Raw genomic sequence first — 21260 nt, 5'->3', positions numbered from 1 at the left:
AATAAGCACATTTGATGAAAAAAACATTGTTATGTTGTTACCTACATGTTTGTTTATATGTTACGTTTACTTATAAATGAAGTCCATGCGCCGCTCCTTGTGAACAAAAGCATCGAAAAAATCTTGAGTTGAGATATGTAATCCTCCATTTTCATAGGAAGGCAAGGCAGGAGGGTAACAAATGAATGGCTGCTCTTGACTCGCTGACTATAAATCGTAGCTTGCTGTCACTCCTTCAGCCGAGGAAGAGGAATCCCCGCCCGAATCACTGGGATCATCAGCGCCCCCTACCATGAGGCAAGAGAACTGTGTGCCTCACTACGTGCCTTTTCCCAGCGGTTTCAGGACACATGCAGTTGTTGAAAAAAAAAAACCCCTGTAAATTACATACATTAGCTAAATTATGGAAGTTTAGTTCATAGAACAAATGTGTTTGAACATTTTAATAGCGACAAATAGAGAGAGCAATTTGGTCTCACTGTATAGCATGTCAACACAGCCAGTCAAACATGGCACAATCCATGGTGAGGCTCTGCTGGCTGGTGCCTCACCGCAGGTCTCTGCACAGTATTTGAGCGGTAAATGTGAAATATATGAAATGTATGAAATATGGATAAATACAACCATTTAATTTATTTCTTCCATTGTTCATTTTTTTCTTTCATGATGGCAGGTGAGACCGTGCCTCACCTGCCTCCCATGACCTCACGTCACTTGTACAGTATGTTCCTGTAGTATGAAATAGAAATAACAGTTTAAAAAAATGCCATGAAGCCACACAATTTTATGAGCTGTATTTTTAACTGACTGAACAAGAGTCAAAGAGGTTAATAAAATCAGCAAATCTGCAAAAGCAGGGACAATAAAAACGCATGAGAAAAAAAAAAGTACAGTAATAAAAGCTCTGAAAATTCTTAAAACCAATATATTGTCTGTTATGAAGTATGGAGTACTGATGTGAAAAAGTTGATCATGATGATGGTTTTGAGCACACCAAACTAATCAAACACACCAGATGAACTTAGATACATGGATATAAGATTATACTCAAAGGGAACACACGCTGCGTTATACCATATACCACCATACCATAATAGTGCAGCACTGTTTCATTTAAAACATCTACCAGAAATACTGCATGTATTATTTAAGCTATTATTAATTCATGGTAAATTCCACTTGTAATAAACATGTATATCTTCAGAGAGCACCAAAAACCTGCACTGGGAGACTGAAGCGTAAACTTAAGGATAAGCAACACCAGCTGAAATGCTCATCTTGGCAGCAGTGAGCATGTCCTGTTATGCAGTGTTGATTATTTGGCCTAGATACAACAATATGGATTATGCTTATCCTCGCTTCTACGGTGATGTGAAGCGTCACGGGGCAATAGGTTTCTAAGTTCACTGCTTTACATAAAGCATGCAGCATCAGAAATCCAATGTTATGGTGCAGTCATGCTGAGATATTTCCATTAAACTACCACCAGGTCTGTGATTCAATTATGCTCTGCTCTTTAGTTCATAGTCATCACAGAATTAAATAAAAGAACAACAAGATTTAAGGCTTCATGGATATTTTGAGAAAATTCCAGCCTCTTCTTCCTGTACCTCTGTGTGAACAGAAAAATAGGAAAATCTGAACAAACATTATTAACCCACTGAAGAAAGAAACCTCCTGACTGAATAGAAGTGTAATTACTTGACTGCAGACCAAAAAGAAAAGAAAAGAGAGAAGCTTAAATGAGATGTGAACTGAAAGCTATTGGCCATTCACACAACACTAAAGAGCATTAAAATCTCACTCTGTGGGAGTAGCTAAGCAACCGTGCAGAAAAAACTGCTTTAGAAATGCATCTATATTTCTTTGACGGCTGCAGATTACGACTGGATTGGATTTGAACTTCCAACAAGTCTTTGGGAGCGATCCCTGACAGAGTTGTGATTGGGAATGAGTAGTCTTACTGCATACCGTGTCAGAATACATTAGCTTACGCAGACTGATGTGGAAATGGAGATGCTATTCAAGGATTTGTGGGAGTGAAAAGTCTTTTTTTCCTCATTTGCTGATCTGGTTCATCCCACAGTGGCTTCATTGTGTTGTTGTCCGGTTCAATCCTGGATGCCATTCACTGGTATTTTAGGAAAAGATGTCGAGATTGAAACATAAGCCTGACAGAGGAATTCAAAGCAAGTGAAATGTTCCATAAACAGATGGAATCCTATGTGACAAACCTGAATGTTTAGTCGAGCCAAGTTACTGGCCCGGTTTGTGTCTTTAGTGATGATCCAGTGCTGACAGACAGGAAGTACCATCCAATGATTGATATGTGGATTTAGTTATTAAAGACTGACAAAGACTTATATTCGATCTTAGCAAAAAGTTGTTGTTTTTTGTATGTTAAGTAAATAAATGTCATGACAGTGACTGAATTTACAAGATGAGTTCTCTATAATTAACGGAGGATCATCATATTGGTATGATGGTAACCTGTTTGTTGACACACACACACACACACACACACACACACACACACACACACACACACACACACACAAACACACACACACACGTGATTCCAGGAACACAATTTGTTTATTACTAAGGTGAGGCTGACAGGAAACGGAAGGTTTCTATTCCAGCATTCACCTTAAACATACTTTCATTTCTCTGAAAATGATGATATGATTTGGTTTCATCGCTTGTCGTCCAAAAAACGTGAGAAATCCCCCGGGCTGTGGACGTCATGTGAACTTCATCACCGTGGATCAGGACGGTGATGAAGGACGCGGATCGCCGCGGGTAACCTCAGTGCGCTCCATCTAGCGCGCAGGGCCGCCCGGCCGGCGGGGCTACAGCCGAAGCTGCGGAGTGACTGCTGTGAAGTCAGACACGGAACAAGGAAGTTAACACCTGCCGCGTCTCTATCCTCCGCAGAGCCCACGTCACGACACAGATCACGAGTGGTACGTGAATTATTTACTCATGATTTAAAATCACTTTAAATAATGACCGATAGTTACGTTTTATATCTGGAGAGGCCAGAGTAGTCACGTGTTACCCGGAAAAAACCTCAGTAAACACACTAGTATGTTGTTGTTGGCATGACAGGCATTGTTTCATTCACCCAGACAAACAGGTCTGTCCAGAGCAGGGAGGTCCATGAAGGCCTCATAAAAACACACCAAAGAAGGGACGGTCAGTGAAGGCATCATAAAACACACCGGAGGAGCTTTGGTTTCACTTGATAAACAGACAAACATCAGTGTTGTTGTTGATTTGAAAAGCTGTTGTGGACAAACATGTCAGAGGCAGAAGGGGAAGGAATGGCAAGAGAACAGCAGCAGCAGCAGCCCAGCTCCCCCAAGGGCAACACGGAGGACACCCCACCTGCTGCCGGTTCTGAGCAGCAGGCGGAGGTCACTGAGGAGCGGGCGGAGGTCACTGAGGAGTGGGCAGAGGTCACTGAGGAGCAGGCGGAGGTCACTGAGGAACGGGCAGAGGTCACTGAGGAACGGGCAGAGGTCACTGAGGAGCAGGCGGAGGTCGCTGAGGAACGGGCAGAGGTCACTGAGGAACGGGCAGAGGTCACGGTGGAACGGGCGACAGAGGTCACAGAGGAGAGGGTGACGAAGGCCACAAAGGAGCAGTCAGAGGTCACTGAGCAGCGGGCGGCGGGTGACGTGGAGGTGCCCACCCAGCGGGCGGCTGTCTCTGAGGACACACACCTGGAGCAGTTCAAACTCAGGAAGTTCTTCGTTTTGAGGGTAAAGATGTTGATCTTTCTGTCACGGTGACTGGAGCTTGTGTTCCTGTGATGTAAAAAAAAACAAAAAAAGGAAGGAAATTTCAGTTGAACTAAAAAAAAATCAAGTTTTATATTTTTTTGTTTATTTTATTGAAAGAAAATGTTTTCAATCCAACCATCAGATTAAAAACCTCCTGAAATAACTAATGTAAAAAACAAAACAGCTGTACAGGATAAAGACTACTGCATTCAGTTTACAATACTTTACATATATTTTGCAGGTAAAATGTCTACATTGTAGTAACTTTTGAAAGATTTTTGCTCATTTTACTCATGAAGAATCATTTCTTCTCCCACTATGTCAATAACAATCAAAAAACCACTAAAACACCAGAAGAGGTCATATCCCCTCCTCAGGGAGTATCTCCTGTAGGTGAGAACACGCGTCTGACATCAACAATGTTGGATGTGGGAGCGTGTAACTTAGACCGTCAGTAGAGCTCACTATGAACTTTACAGTTAGTTAGGACTCTTAGGATGTGACACTGTGTGTTGTTGTGTCCTTAGCCTGGGACTCTGAATCAGGCCATGAGGGATGTGGAGGCTCTGGTGGATAAAGACGTAGACGGCAGCTTTCTCAGCATGTGGCTGATGACAGAGTGAGTACACCAGACCTGTGTTACTACGGTTTCATGCAGTCACATACGTGCTCAATAAAAAGCCTGGTAATAATACATCACTTGAACGACACCATCACACGAACGATCAAACTGTTTGTAAGCAAAACACATGAAGATGGTAAAAGAAAACAACTAAAGAAAACAAACCAACAAAAAACACAATATTACCAAAAAAAACCTGGATTCCGTGTGTTATCTTCTAATAGACAATAAACAAACAGACACAAACAAAAGCATCAGGACACTTTGCTATTGAAATAAACTTTGAAATGTTAGCATTTGTTAGGACTACAATTTTTTTTCCATTATTTTCTAAAAATTTTTTTTTACGATTTTAATTGATTCATCGGTAAGTAATTCCTTACTGACGTTTCATGAGTTGATTAATCATTAATGTATTTGGGGGTTTAAGGCTTGAAGACCTGTTCTCAGGACAAAGAAACTGTCTCTTGGAAGAACCTCTGGACAGAATTTGGTTTTTCATACTCTCTAGGATTGTTTTGTTCAGCTGGCTTATTTTAAGGTTTTAGGCACATTGAACCTAAGACATGCTCACCCACCTTCAGTAGAGGTCATGATCTCTCCACCACATCAATTCCAAATAAGTTGGCGCAGAAGTAGAAAACTTCATCCTTGGACACAAATCCTCTGCAGCAACAGTAAAAGCATCAAATGTTTGACTGCTAACCAGGATTTTCAAGGTTTCCGGCTAACAGGAATGATGCAAACTTAAAGAAGCGATGACTTTTTGGTTTCGTGTCTAGCTCATCGTTCATGCATCAGTATCATTTATGCTGTTTTGTCTGCCTCGTGGGAGACCGGGTGGTTACGTGTCTTAAATTCTATGCTTATATCATAGTACAGTACAGACCTATAGTTAACCCAAATCCCACTGTTCTCATCCAAAAGATGACATGAATCAATACAGAGCTGGTGCTCTCACAGCCTGGAACACGGAGCAAAATGAAGCCCTGCAGGGTATTAACCATGTGCACTCTCAGATGTCAGCTTGTATCACTTCTGCAAAGGCTTTCATTTAAAGGGCTGCACATGTGAGAATGAATAATGCATACCATTTATGCTGCTCTGTCAAACACGCATTAATGTTTGTCCTACATTTGGCCTGCAGTTACCAAGGCTGAAGGAGCTGTTGTAGGATTTCTTGCTACAAAAAATGTATTTTATGCTAATGCAGTAACACTTCCTCTGACTCTGCCCAGGGGTGAGTAATGTCAGAAAACCTAGGGAAAGTTAAATCCATCTTCCTCACCAACTCTAGAAAGAGGCAGATTATCTCACTTCATCTAATTTTTAAGGATTCTGACAGTTATTCTTGTGTTTTTATTACTTGGTTCTGATGTTTTGATTTATTATCTTTGCTAGCTGGAGTTCTATGTGTTTGAATCTTTTGGTAACAGAATTTTGCAATATTTATGAAACTGAATAAGCAAATCAACACAAAGATTACCAGTCAAAAAGAGTCAAATGGAGTTGAAAGTAGGGCAAGGCAGTTACCTTTTTCATTTTCATTCATTTCATTTAATTAATATTTTCCAAATGCACGCAAACTGCCTTTTTAAAAATCATATGTAATTTTCAGTCGCATTCCTCTGCAACTAATGTTAGTCCTTGAAGACCTGCACCTTTATTACTTTCCACCTTTTGATAGTGAGAGTATTTGAATTCATACATTGTTCTTGAACTTTGCTCACCATATTGTTTTTTCTTCTTCTTCATTCAGAGTTAACTTCTCACTACATCCAGTTGTGTTTTTTGTCCCATGAGCTGCCAGCAGCAATAAAGACTGTTTGCTGGCCCCGTAGACCAGGGAAAAGAGTCCTGCCGCTTTGAGTTAGTTGTGTGTACAATGGTGAGGAAGAGTAGAAGAGGATCTTCCTTGAGACTTCAATTAGTAAAATTAGTTTTCTGAACACACTTCAAGGGCTTGAGAGCAAATAGATTTTAGTTTGTTGTTTTAAAGGTGTTTCTTTGATTTGATTTTTCTTTCTTTTGTCAGCTAAAATTAAGAAACGTGGAAATGCTTACATGCATATTGTATGAACTTTGCTAAAGGGACTTCTAGAGGTTCTTTGGAGGCTTTTAAAGAACATAATTGAGCAGTATAGCCATACTTGTTTTTTTTATCCACTTCGAATAACCTCCTGCATAGCACTGACATCAGATTTAAACCTCACACAAAAAGCGTCAAATAGATAATAGCAACACCTCTTTAGACTCTTTAAAGTTGCCATTTAAAATGGCAACTTTCCCTTCTACTTATAGTTTTTGGTTTAGATTAAATTATCAAATATCAAATGCTTTTTACATTTCCCCCCTGTTTCTGGCATTTATGTCAAGATTAGCTAGAAGAATGTACAAAATACAGATTATCATAGATCAGTATGAGAGTAACATATTCCTCTGCATCTTTTTTTTTTTTTTTTGACAAAGCAAAAAGCTGATCAGATCGAATAAAAAACCCTCAAGGCTGCATCAATAAGTTGTTGTATCTGAGGTAGGTGGACTCACGCAGGCCTGATTACTACCAACCACGTTTGATCAAATCATTTTATAGAACAATTCCAGAAGCAGGAAGGTAGTCATTGATGCAGCAGAAGAAAGGGTAATTGCACATCCGGTACAGTAGGTGGGACTGACGCTATTACATCTACATGTGGTGTGTCATCAAGCTTAATTAATTGAGTGAGAAACAACTGAGAAGCAGCGCCGTAGATCCCTGGTGAGGAACATTATCTACAGATAAAAACTACATGAAACAAGTGAACCTTGCCAGAAGGAGTTGACCTTCCAAAATTCCTTTAGAGCATGTTGAAGTGTCATTCAGGAAGTCACAACAGATCCATAGGAACCTTAAGAAGGAACTTCTCTCATCTGAGTAAAGGTCAGTGGTCACGGTTCCTACATCCATGGGAGAGTGGCGAGGCAACAAACCTGTAGGATTGTAGGATTGTCTGATTTTTACCACAACATACCTTGATGAGCTTTTCAGGAGAACATTCCCAGGTCTGATGAGTCTAAATTAACAATTTCTTGGAGGACAGAGATCCTGTCACATATGGTGTAAATAAAGCACAGCATTCTACAAAAAATTATACCATTATAACCTCAGTGCTGCGGCATTGTTGTGTTGCGAGCTCAGACACCTTCTGGTACTAGTGATCTTGGTCTTCAGTATTTCTCTGCATTTGTAACCCCCTCTGGTTGTTTCAGGGTGGATCACTGGAACAATGAAAAGGAGCGTCTCGTTCTCATCACTGACAACTCTCTCCTGATCCTGAAATACGACTTTGTCATGTTCTGCTGTGACCATATACATAGGATCCCCCTGAACTTTGTGGACCGAATCTGTCACGGATATTTCAGCTTCCCAAAGTATTCCCTGTTCAAGTAAGTGCCCTCATTAGCCTATGACAAGCCCTTCAACAGGAAACGTGTCGCCGCTATGTCTCAGATGGATAACGTCTCATTTGTGGTGTGAAATGATAATCGGGAAACTTCTGCTACTTAAACTTAAAGCTCGTCACTGATTTTTGAATTTAGATCTCCTCGCATTTTTAGTCGTGTTCAGAAAGTCTGCGTTGAAATGTTTTTACGTAATAATTTCAGAACTTATTCTAAAGAAGTCAAGTTTTTTGAAAACTTTGAAGAGAATGAAAAATGTAACAAGCAGCCTTTTTAATGAATTTCAGTGATTGGAAGAATATGCATGATTTACTAAAGGGTATCGGCGGTGATTTGAGTTGTAAGAGAAGAGAGAGTGATGCGCGGCCGACGGCAGCATCAGACGGCTCGTGGTGGTGGTGGTGGTGGTGGGGGGGGTCCATGCAGGATCACAATAGGGATCGACCAGGGACACATGGAAAGACGAGGTCGAGAGAGGGGGGAGTGTGCAGAGAGTGGATCGGGGGTAAGGAGTGCACGGCTGTGACTGGAAGCTGTCGCTTGACTGATTAGTGGCAAAATTAATGTAGTCCTTTCATCTAAACCTTTTAAAGATGGCTCAGGGGATACCAAACCAACTAAAACTAATTTGATGAATAAAACGTAATGTGCTGTGAAGAGCTTAGAGAGGGTTGCCTTTATTGGGCGCTTTATCTCTGCACATTACTTTAAATTATACATAAAACCCTTGCAAAAGCCACCCGGGAGTGCAACAGTAAAGAGCCGGTTTGAAATACGAAAGACTGAATCCTCAAACATTTTCTCTTTCCACTTTCATCTCCACTTCTTTCTCCCTCATTCTCTTTGTCTTCTAGCTGTCGTGTTTTTTTTTTTGTTTTTTTAGTTTGTCTAGGTCATCGTGTCTTGTTTTTGGCAGAAACTGATAAACATTCAAGTTGGTGTACATATAAAAATGAATCCTTCCCACTGCTGTAAAAGTACACAAAACTTTTCCTCATCACAAAATCAATGTGAGAGAAAAGTACCGCAAGTCAGGTTCTTAAAATTATTCTGCTGCTATGTTAATGTTTTGGGTTGTTAACATTTAATTTAACCTTAACGCCCTTTAAGTTAGGAACGGTGAACTTCTGCAAACAACTAACTGTTCATTTACATATCCGGTAGACATGAGGCAACATAACTTATCATATCTGAACTTCTTTTAACGCTGCTGGTCTCCTTACTTCAGTCTGGACAGACGAGATGTAAACTGCGGTTTGACTGCAGTGGCGTTCAGTCCTCAGGCTGTAATTGTAGGTTTTGAAGTTTTCAGTGGAAATAGCTGCTTGATGGGATTGTTGAGACAGGAACTGTGAAGTTGTAGACCATAAAATCTAAAATACTGAGCTGAGGGTAATATATCATCATGACGAGAGATGTTCGTTATGTGATCCATTTTGAGACATAAATGTGGAGTCAAACTATTTCTTTAACTGTTAGCTGCAGTTTGACATCTATTAGCATGTATGTCAGTGTATCTGTTCCACATTCAAAGTAAAATGTCCATTAAGACTCAATATGCTGCTCAGTTTGATAACTAAATTGACAGTTTCATATGCTGCATAAGTCAGAAACTGTCTAAACTAATGAATAAATAATTGTCGCGAGAATAAACTTTTCCTGGCGTAGTGTGGAGGAAGAGTTCAGGAGTGTGGCAGCCTGAGGGGAGAAGCTCTTCCTCAGCCTGGATGCTTCTGCGGTGGGGTGAGCAGGCTGTGGCAGTTGTGGGTGTTGTCTTTCACTCCTCCGGACCCAGTGGCGACTCCTCACCTCACCTCATGGGTACCAGTTGTGTTCCGGGCGGTTTGAATCACCCATGGCAGAGTCCTCTTGTCCCGGGCCACGCACAGACCAGTCGGTGATGTCACCAGTTTGAAAGCTTGTTTTGCTCCTCGGTAAAAGTTTAAGAATTTCCGTTCAAATTCCATCCTTCCTGAGTTTCCTTTAGAATAAAGTAGTTTCTGAGCTGCGGTTGGAGAGCAGCTTTTCTTCAGTGTAGATGTTTGACGGGTTCAGCCTGACGGGGTTCAGCTGTTCCACCTCAGTAATAATCGTGTAGACGGGATTACACGATTGCAACTTTTTAAATCAGTTCCATCAACAGGTATCATTTGACGTGCTAATGATGGTTACTGTGTGTGACAATACGTGTGCGCGGCTGACAGTTGTGATCAGACCACTTGATGTCAGTGTGCACCGTCAGTGGAGGTTTTTGAAGGCGAGCACTGCTCCTCGTTGGTCTGCTCCACGACGCCTTCATGACTCTGCAGCTGCTGGTGAGTATCAGCGCTGCTAGACGGTCCAACACCACCAACATATTCCACACCTTCAGTCACATGTTTTTTGACCACACTAAGATTTTTTTTTTATTAATAGCGCTTTCCTCAGTTGCTTTTGCTATGGCTAAACTACTTATGAGTTAAGACATAATTAATGTTGGATCTTTTTTTCAGAATCTTTGTTGTCATGTTTGTGATATTTTAGTTTGTATCTATTGTGTTAATTCAAGAAAAAAAATCGAAAATAGATTAATAGAATTAAACATGTTGAAGTTAGAATGAATGTAAGTTATTTCCTGCAGACCATCAACTTTAGAACAAAGATTTTAAACTCTCCATAAGGAGCATCTTATTTAGCATTAGTAACCTCATCAGCCGCTCCAAAGCTTTGACGATGTCATTAAAAAGTGATGAGGGAATGTCAGTGATTTTGTTTTCATCACACCTTCTCCAGGTGAAGAAAAGACACCGTATACTTTGCATCAGTTGGGAAAGATGTGCCGTCTTTCCAAACTGTCTAGACAAACTAATTACCCAGCGTATTCCTTTCTTTTTTTTTTATTATTCCTGTCTGAAGTAGTTGGGTGTGGAGGTTTGAAGAAGCCTCACCAGAGGTTGCTTCAGTAATTGTTGTGAGAAATATACATTTATGAATGTTGGACAGACTCTCAGCTGCAGTTCTTTCTGTCTGACTCAGCAGACAGAGGGACGAATGCCTCATTTAACCCCCATCTTTAGCTGTAAGGAGCTGAACATCCTCCTCACTGACAGCAGTTCCACTGACAGGAAAAGGGATTCTTATTGATTATATATAGGTTGTATTACTACACTGATCAATGGGGTGAAAATCTTTATCCTCGCCGTTAATCTGTTTGGACCAGGTTTTGCACCACCCTTAAAGAGCCGTGAATAGATGGAAGCAGCGAACGCAACCAGACAGCAGAGGGCAGTCAGCTCACGGCGGCTGCATGAGCCCCCCTCAGGGGGTGAGTCCCTCTGAGTCACATGTGTGATGTGAATCAGGCAAAATACACGGTGAAAGTTGAGCGTGATATTTGTATCCTTCAGCAACACGCCTGCACACACACACACACACACACACACACACACACACACATGCACATAATTTATCACTCAGTTTCAGTCCTGAATCAAATCAAGAAAGAAAAACTAGATTCAATAAATCACAACTGAACGTTAAGTAAACACACGTTTGAGTTTAGAGCACCTGATGTGATATATTTATTAATGTATTTATTGTGTATTTCTGTTTTGCATTGCCTCTTGATTTACTTGTTCCCTGTGATTTAACTTTCCTTTAGTGAAATCAGTGAGGATAAATTTAGGTCAGATCAGATCAAATTTAGATCAGATTATTCTGTGATCACTTGTAAAAACAGTTTTTAAAATGACTGAATACAGATTTGGAATGAATTAGATTATAGTAATGTTTACCAATTTTAAATTTAACATCTTAACAGAACTGAATCTGTTTTAATCCATACAGAGATGTTTTGCTGCTAAAATAAGCATTAATGTAAATAAATATGTTAAAGTAAATGTATATTTCATTTTATCGAAATTGAGTTTATTTCAGTTTACAAGAAAGAGGACTGTTGATTTTCAGCTTTTCTATATTTTTCTGTAAGTGGAAATGTCTCACAGATTCTTAATAGAGATCCTCTAATTTTCTCTCTATTCAGAAAAAACATGTTGCCATAATTTAGAAATATGGCTAAATAATGTAATGTAATAATAAATTTAAAAACTGACAATTTAGGAAACATTCAGTCTCAATACATGTCAGGGCTACATTTCCTTTCTGCGACTGTCATTAGTCTATGGGTTAGGTCTGTGCAAAAAAAATGTAATTATTCAAATTTGTTGATATAATATATTTGCATTTTGCCCTCTATAATTTAGTTAAACCAAGATATGTGTCTGTGTTAAGTTTCTGTGAGATCAGGATAAAGCAATTGATCTCTATAAACGCTGTCCTACATTTGCCATAATGCCTTAGGCAGTACATCCTCACAAATGCCCACTACCCCATGTCTAGTTTGTGATACCAAATCTCTAAATCTCAGTCCGACCTGAGATTACCCCGATGACATCACTATGGGTGTTCTTCAGCTTTGTTGAGATTTTTTTTTGCTTAAACATTTTCTGGTGTGGCGACCCCTGAAGGGAAAAGCCGAAAGGAAAAGAAGAAAAAAAAAGATTTGTGAAGCAGGTGGGGTGAGGTTAACAACATCAACCAAAGATCAGACATCTGTAAAGCTCCATGGAATTAGAAGCTGACCAAAACTGACTTTGATTCTTGTTTTAAATAATTAAATATGTAAAGTTAAACACTGACTGATTATACTGTCTAACTTAATGTAATTTCATGTCATTGCACGTAACTAATAATAGGGATCTAAATAAACATCAAACCTAATAATCTTTTGGGTTATTTTTAAAGCCTCTGTTGTATTTTGACAGCTGGTTTAGGACATGCACAGTCCTGTTAGAAAAAACTTTAATTAACTTTAATTAATTTCTTTAACAGTCCTAAAAAAACGTTGCACGTCTAATACATGACGTTCACTACATAAATTGCGAGACCACGATAGTGTCTTCTGTCTATGTGTCCCATTTGAGGTTGGGAACGTCTCCGTCCCCCAAAGCAGCAGCGATCTGGATCCGAGTCTGTTCACTGCTGCCAGTTGTGTGCAGCGTCGCTGCAGAACATTAGCAGCCGTCTGCTGCTTGGGCATGCTGCTCTGAATACACCCAGCCTGGGTGCAGCTTTCAGCTTGTGGACACTTTTCTCAGGTGGAAACGTCTTCGCCAACAGCCTACAGCTATAATATCACAGCTTTGCGTCGCGACATGGACAGTAACATGGCTGCAGGTTCCAGGCCTTCAGCTGTATCTCAGTGATGCATGCGTATGTCTTTTCAAGGGTTCAGTGATGAAGTGAAGTGGTGTATAACAAGTGAGTGCCATTCTTTGTGCTTGTCTTTGTTTTCTAGCAATCCTGTTTCCCCCTTCAGCTCTGCTCTGTGTTGTCTTGGATGGATATGATTATGGATGGCTGACAAACCTGCAGGCTCTATTGAGCAATCAAACCAGATTTGTTTGTTCACCCTGAGACAATGTGGGACACTTTCCATGGCGCACTGGAGCAGAGCGTTTTGTTTGTCTTGTGTGTTGACTTATGAGTCTGAAGCGGTTGAAAGCCCGGTGAATAATTTTCGTCGGTTGCTCCTAAGCTCAGGATACAGTGTTTGTCCTACGCATGCTTGCCTTTTGTGCAAACCCTGGGTTGTTTGTAACTCCTCTGCTCAGGTCAGCTGAGGGTACCTTCATTTTAGCCTCGATCTTTCTTCTTTAAAAACCTGACATAAACCCGTGTCTTCTTGAGAAACGCATGAATGACCAAAGTGTGGCCCGTTTTTTCCTTGTTTCTTTGTTTTGTGACGACATGGAAATGAGGTGCAGTGAAAGTCCAAACCTTCGCGCTGGCACATAAACACAGTGAAGACTTCCAAGGCCTCTGGCTGAAAAGCCCAGCCCTGCTGTGCCTGTTTGGGCTGGTCCCTCTCCTTGTGATAGCTTACCTGTGGAATTTACCAAAGCTTTTTAATATCCCCATTTATACAAGGGCACTAGTTGTGTGCTCCTACAAAGGGCAATGTGTACAAACATAACCCCACCATCCTCGCTCGCTTTTGCTGAAATATAATCAGTCTTTCAGTCTGGGCTTTGCTTTTGTACCCTTTTCTTTTTTTTCTCTCTCCGGCTCTGGAGGCACACAATGTTCAGCAGCAGCGTTGCCATTCTCAAAGTACTTGTGTAAACAGGGATGATGGTTGCATTACGATGCAGCCCCTCCCTGGAACATTGACATATCAGCAGATACACAACTATTGTTTAGCCTCAGGTGTAAAATTCTATTTGGCAGGAAGTGGTCTTGCACAAGATATGCGGTAAAATGAGTGTGTCATGGTGACAGATCATTATGGAAATCAGAACAGTGTTGGGAAATTGCCTGCTTCGTGATTTATTTATGTCCTCTGTTACCTCTTCATGCACACAGGCAGGTACATCAGAGTCAAGTCTTTTTCCACGGATGCACGCTGACATACCATCTGTGTGTTTGATCGCTGTAATAAACTTTATGCTCTTTAAATTGTGCTGTACAATATACAGTATATTAGGATGTCTTAGCAAGCTACCTCATGAAAACTATCTACAACGTCTACGCACATCATTGAACACTAAGCAAGTGTTTACACATCCACTCATAAGGAAACCAGGAGATCTTTAGCTTGGCACCTCTGATATTAAATCACCGTCTTCAACTGATCTCTCATCTTCTAAACTGGAATCGCCTAAAGACCACGGATCAAATGACCCCTCAGAGGGGTTGAGGATAATGTCATCAATATCTGATGTGTCCAATAGAGAAAAAAACATCACATGTTGGAAGAGAATAAATCATGTTAAATTAAACTTGAGATCATTATTTGCCTTTGATGCATGTACACTGAGTAAATTACCACTAACTTAACTTGTGAAGGGTAAATGAACCAGGCCTGTGGAGTTGGCGTTCACTCAGAATTCCCATCAAGTGCCATCTCTGTGTGGCGACGCCAGTATGTTTAGGTTGGGGAGACCTACCCTGAATAATCATTGATGACTGATCGATAGAAGGATGTAAAAAAAACTATTTCCTTTATTGATTTACTGTATGTCAGCAGACAAAAAGAAAAACCTGCCTTTTCCAAGAAGAGGGGAAAAAAACATCAAGTATGTCTGGCTTCTGTTTTATAGGATGAGGAGCTCTACTATAACAGTCAGTCAGTCATTTTCTAACCCGCTTAATCCGCTAACGCAGGTCGCAGGGGAGCCGGTGCCTATCCCGGCAGTCTCAGGGCGTGAGGCGGGGGACACTCCGGGCACGACGCCAGTGTACCGCGGAGCCACATAGAGACAAACAGTCACAATGTAGAGTAATTATGTTGGACTGGTGACTCAAACCTGTCAGTACTGGTTCTTCTAGCTTCTGTTTTAATCTGGGTTTTTCCCAGATTTTGTTTTTCTGTTTTGTTAAACAGGTGAGGATAAACACAATTACAAGGAAAATGAACTCCACCAGGAATTGATTCCATGTTCACTTTTTCCTGTTCTCAGCATCAGGATTTTTAAATTACACTTCCTGTGAACCAATGACTGTTAGTCATGAATATGATGGATAGAATTCTGCGTTGCCCTTCTTGTGAGGTTTTGTAAGATCTTCCTTCATGTCGGATGGACTGTTGCTGACAGACGTGGGGCTGGATGGTGTTTACTGTGAGGCTTTCAAAGCATGTTCATCAGACATGGTTATATAATCATTTAAAGTTGAACTGGTACAAAGGTTAGGGAGTTCTCTGTAGTTCTTGTTTAATTCATAGTATTCTATTTTCTTAATATGTTTTAATTTCCTTGATACGTAATTTAATGTTTTGGGCTATACATTAAAAGGAAGAAGTGATTATTGTTGCTATAAAATTTTCTGAAAGTGCTACTTGACATGTGAATAGTTTTGTGAAGTCTCATTTCAGGGTTTCAGGGTGTTGTGAAATGTTATAAATTCCCTCAAGTGCTGCTTCTTGAGTCATTGTTGGCTGGGTGTGAAGACTAAAGTCCAGGGCCCGACTCCTGCAGCCCACTCATCCCAGCTGAAGGTCTGGTGGCTCCAGACTGTAAGAACTGCTGCGAGCAGAGCTAACCTACACCCCCAGCTGACGACAGTGTAGCATTACTTACAGGAAGTGGAAAGCATCAAATAAAAGAACAACATTTGGTTCCATAGTTGTACGTAGCCTTTTTCTTAATGTTCATCAGTTTAACAGTTTCATCAAGAATGCATTGAAAACTTTGTGAAACATATAAAGGGAAATTTCAGTTAATCAATGGACTACGTGAAAGACAAACAAGCACTCACACTCGCATTCATGCCTAGGACAAGTTTAGAACCACCAGTTCAATCCCAGGAGGGTTTGAATCCAGGACCTTCTTGCTGTGAGGCCAATTTATTGCTCGTTTTGATGATACGTTTTCAAAATGATTTCCAGATTTTCCCCCAAATTTTTAGAAGAAACAGCATCCGCAGAAGTTTGGCATTATTCTTTTGAAAAATATTTTAAGTGATTGATGGATTATCAATATAGTTAGCAAAATGTCATCTGATTTATGTGAGGAATTGTTGTAGAAGTTCAGATTACAACTGTGTGGTCGTGATGTCTCATATGTTGGCATTTCTTTGTGAGCCTTAATACTTCTTTTCTGCAGGATGCTTTGCCTAAGAAAAGATGTAGAGGCGGGTGAACCCCATGTGAACCCCATGTGAACCTGTGGCTTCAGAACAGTAACAGAAACCCTCTACCCCCCAGATATCACACTGTTTTGATGGACAAACAGTAAAAAGAGAGTTGTAAAGCTTTTCACAAGCTTTTCAACTCTGGCTTCGATTCCAAGGTGGGATCTGCACGTGTTCTGACGTCTTCTGAGGTTTCATTAGACCGACGAAAGATATGACCCCAGGGTACTTTCATTAAAACCTATGGCATTTAGTTTAAAACGACTACAGAGAGCCCAACTGTGACGAACACACTACAGATTAAATCTAAGACCTGTAAACATTAGATTCTCCTCACATCAAATATTTGGCCTGAGGACAGATTAGTTGCATTTTTGAACATCAGAAGGTAGCTATACATTTTTTTGTGCATACAATTCCTATAACTGTCTTAAAGGTGTAGAGCTCATGAATGGGTGAACCTGGTTTTCAGGCTGATCCACACAAAAGGTTGGAGCCTGTTTTTTTGCCTTTCTGTGACTAATGGGTTTTTGAACTCAGAAATAATTACAGTAGCCTAGATCACTGGTCCACAAACATTTTTGGTCCACAAACAGCAAAGAACTTAGCTCTTTTCTGAAGGTTCAAGTTATTGTGGACTAAACATAATGTATTTAGAATAGAAAGTTAAATATTTAGTTTATTTTAACTGATTTATTCAGTCTGCCCTTACTATTTGCAGGCATCTAACCTCAGCAGAGAGAGTTGTTTTGATCAATGACGATACATAACCCGCTTCAACTAATGCTAGCAGTGATAGACTCACTAGTTGGTTTTCTTGCTGAGGAAGCTTTGTGAATGAAACAGACTAGAGACCACAGCTGTGTGTTGACAACAACCTGGTGATGTGATTGCAATCAGGGTGGGGGAGTTACAGCAGAATATTCTTCCATAAAATGTGAACCCATAGCCAAACCTAATATTGTTTCAGAGGTTTTATGGTCTCTAACTTTACAATACTCAGTTGATAATCTTACAATTAAGCTTGAAAGTGGAAAAAAATTAAAACACTGAGGATGGACGACAGCACTGCCCACCTGTGGTCATGAGCTAAAACCTAGTGTAAAATATGAAATAGGGGGGGGGGGGCAGTAGCTCAGTTACTAGTTCTAGCCTGGGGGCCAGATGGTGGCAGGTTCAAGACCAGCGTGAACTGGAAGCTGGAGAGCTGCCAGCTCATCTCCCGAGTGCTGCCAAGGTGCCCTTGAGCAAGACATAAGCTTCTCATAGGGTACGCTACGCTATGTGGCCGTGTGTGTGTGTGTGTGTGTGTGTGTGTGTGTGTGTGTGTGTGTGTGTGTGTGTGTGTGTGTGTGTTCTAGGGCCTGTATATATGTGAAGTATATAGGAGACTGGAAAAAATATTTCCCAACAGGGAAATTATAGAAAAAAAATGAGCCGGCATGTCAAACGTTGACAAATCCATGTTGTGGTTTTGAATATCGAGACGATGTGATTTGATAAAATACTGCAATTGGTACTTTTTAAAACCTTTTTATACCTGTACTCATTACTACCAACAAAGGTTGTTGCTACACTCAGATTTTGCACAGCCATGCTGCAGTTAGTACAACTTGTTTGTTCAGCACCACAGGTATGGTATGTCTCTACTCCTGCATGCACCCTGGGATAAAGCCATAGGTGAACGCAGCTCTGTGGTTGTCACTTAACAGCTAACCGCTCACACAGTCTGTAAGTTGTTGTTGATCAGGATGTGGCCAGAGGCAATGTATAACTCTCTCACTGCCTCCTGAAAGGGACTGATCTGCTGATAGCTGTCGAGTCGAACGTGTCGCTGACAGAGATTGGTTTTGTTTGTGTGTTTAGGAGGGAGGGGGAGGGGCTGAGGATCTACTGGGACCGGATGAGGGAGCCCTCCTTATCGTCCAGGTGGAACCCCTTCGCTAGCGACTACCCTTTCATCAGCTTCACCCACCATCCCGTGAAGAATGTCTGTGAAAAGTTTGCCGCCCTCTGCGACGTAAGTGGTGCTACGTAAGGGTTAATGACTTTGTGCCTTCCATACCACGATGAAGAGCCAAGCAAAAAGTTTGCAGATGTTTTGAAATGTCTGAGAAATTTACCACAGATCATTATTTTTTAAACCCAATAGACAGACGTCACATTTAACGGCTTGAAAGTTTGAACCAGTTTTAAAGTCACATTTCCCAAATCATACTGGCACAAAAAAACTGCCTGCAGCTGAGATGACCTTTTAATTTGTCAGAACAAATCCTTGAAAATATTTGATTCTATTTAATTATATGCCTAAACCAGGTAGAGGTGTGTCCCCCTAGAGTTATGGAGACATAGACTTTGATGGTGCGTTGAGCTTCATCATTAGATTAGTGAGTCATTCCCACTGGAGCTGTGGCGGAGCTCGCTCCATCTGTGATTTGCAGCAAAATAAATTACTTATGACACATGAGACCCAATGATCAGATATAATCCATAAAACCAGAAGGCAAGCATTTGAACTTTTATCAAATAAATTGTGTATTTTTGTAAAACTTGAAGTTTGAAAATAATTGAAAACTTTATAATTTGTGAAAAACATTAATGGTGCGATTCATCCCCTACAACGTGTGCTTTCATTTCAACACGGTCACAGTGTACATGCTGTTTCAGCTATTGTGAAGTCGGAGTGAGGTGTAATTATACACATTTCAGTGATGGCCACAAATATGAACTGCAAACAGCACCATTCATTAAGAATGTAATGAAATCTTAATGTCTTGCCTTGTGGGCAAAACATACTCACTGTAATTGGTTCAGTGATCATAGGAGAGGGTTTAATGCATTTGGAAACAAAATAATTCAACAACCATTCTACATTAGTTTTATTGGCAAAATATATTAATTGCTAGCTGTGTTCAATCACCACATCAAGCAATAACAATTTAAATAAATGATTCAACCACAAGGGATTTTCCCAAATATGAAACAACTAGTTGTACTGACAATGCTGTCTCAAAAAAACTGAACCCACTATCAGAACCAGCATCTGAGCTCCACATGGGCCAGGCTCTGTGCCCCATTTGCATCAGTGAACCTTGGGCAGCATGACACTGTCACCTCTTCGCTGGTTTTTCTTCCTTGGACCACTTCTAGAAAGATCCTGACCGCTGGAGACCGGGGACATGCCATGAGAGCTACAGTTACCGAAATGCTCTGACCCACTCTTAAATATCACACTTGCCAAATCATTACAGTTGCCCTTTTTTCCATCCCAACATGTCAACTTTGAGTGTTACTCACTTCACCTGTCAGCGGTCATAACGCTGATATGTATAAAGAGCTTGGAACTCATTTTTAATTAGTTTAACACTCACTTGAACCCTTCTCTGTTCCACAGATTGAGAAATTTCGTATGCAGCTCACAGAAGCAGCACAGAAAGCTCACGTCTTGAAACCAGTTCCTGGGAAAGCCAACGGCGTCATGGTGTTGAATCACAACATCCCAGTCGACATTTATGTGGGTGTCGTGTCGTTCTTGGGGAACCAGAACAAGCTGGGGTACTGCATGGCTCGAGGAAACGTGGGCTTCTAACCCTTCCACATTGTCTTGTAGTTTTATTGTTGTTCAATTGGTTTTCTAGTGTTTTTAATATTTAATTCATGTAGTCTTCATTCACTTTCTTTTTTTTTTACATGTTCTGCTCCACTGTTACTCTGATTGTCAGGATTTCTGTTTTAAATAACTACCCCACCCCAACCCCCTACTTATTACCATTGTGTGGTGCCTAAGTACTCTGAAATTTTTACATTTCAACACCGCTCTTCACTGGATGATGGATCCCCGCTGCTCTCAAGGAGCTTTGTATTTGCTCCTCAGTGATATGGTAATTCAATGCTTTCGCAATGGGACTCCTTTCTTCCTCCCCCAGTGTCTCTGTGTAAAGCTCTTCCCCTTGCCATTCTGCCCCTCAGAGATTTACTGGAGTGTTGGGGCACATTCGTCAGTTTAATTTTATCATATGTTCTGTATTTTTACAGTGTGGAATTTCCCCTTGATTTTGTTTCCTCTGTTTCGTCCTGTTTTGTTACAATCTTTTAGTCACAGAAAAGAAAAGATTTAAAAACGTACACAAATCTGTCTCTTTATTTTTAGTGACATAAGATTTGCAGATGGTTCATGCAGCTTCATGAGGGTTTTTTGTACTGTACACATAGGTAGTGCGTCATGACAGCCTGCTGTTGTGTATATTGTGTGTTGTGCTGCCGTAAAAATAAAAATGTGTTGTAGAGAAGGTTTTTATTGTGGTGGTGTTGAACAATAGCTGTACTGAAAGTGACAAGTTATTCTTTTGTCAGTATGTTCATGGGATGAGTACCTGTGCTTACCAGGAGGGGGAAGCACCCATTAGGTAGTTCCAGATGCCAATGAGTTCATGTAAGTAAATGCTAAATATTCTAAAATAATTCCATCTTGCAATGATAAAGAAATTGAATTTTTTTTCCTGGAGTAGGCCCTTTTTAAAATCTGATTAATTTTTCCATGACACAAGCCCCACTCCTCCACCAAGGTTTATGGTAATCTGTGAAATAGAATATATTGTTGACCGGACAGCATGTTCAAAAGGGTTTGGACTCCTTTTTATCTAAATCCACTTCAAATTTTAGATTTCATTCTTCCTACTGTCAACATCCTTTAACATGTTTCATCACAACGTGTTGGGTATTTTGTGTAGCACTGGGGC

The 21260-nt window shown here is 40.5% G+C and overlaps 1 protein-coding gene across 3 annotated transcripts; it reads left to right on the top strand.

Annotated features, from left to right (window-relative positions):
- Positions 1-2692: 2692 nt before the first annotated feature.
- On the top strand, positions 2693-20804 carry tprg1 (tumor protein p63 regulated 1). 3 transcript variants are annotated; one of them, XM_068320503.1, is made up of 6 exons: positions 2693-2966; positions 3132-3767; positions 4316-4407; positions 7768-7836; positions 18388-18541; positions 19916-20804. In XM_068320503.1, the coding sequence occupies exons 2-6, from the start codon at positions 3303-3305 to the stop codon at positions 20108-20110; spliced, it is 975 nt and encodes a 324-aa protein (XP_068176604.1). In that variant the 5' UTR covers positions 2693-2966; positions 3132-3302; the 3' UTR covers positions 20111-20804. The 3 variants fall into 3 exon arrangements, with proteins under 3 accessions (XP_068176604.1, XP_068176602.1, XP_068176603.1); XM_068320501.1 differs by having other exon boundaries at positions 2695-2966; positions 7660-7836; XM_068320502.1 differs by lacking the exon at positions 2693-2966 and having other exon boundaries at positions 2993-3767; positions 7660-7836.
- The last annotated feature ends 456 nt before the right edge of the window (positions 20805-21260 follow it).

Source organism: Antennarius striatus, chromosome 7 (genome assembly GCF_040054535.1).
Source record: "Antennarius striatus isolate MH-2024 chromosome 7, ASM4005453v1, whole genome shotgun sequence".
NCBI lineage: Eukaryota > Metazoa > Chordata > Actinopteri > Lophiiformes > Antennariidae > Antennarius > Antennarius striatus.
The sequence above is the reverse complement of the archived record's forward strand: the minus strand, read 5'-3'. Positions and strand labels throughout refer to the sequence as shown.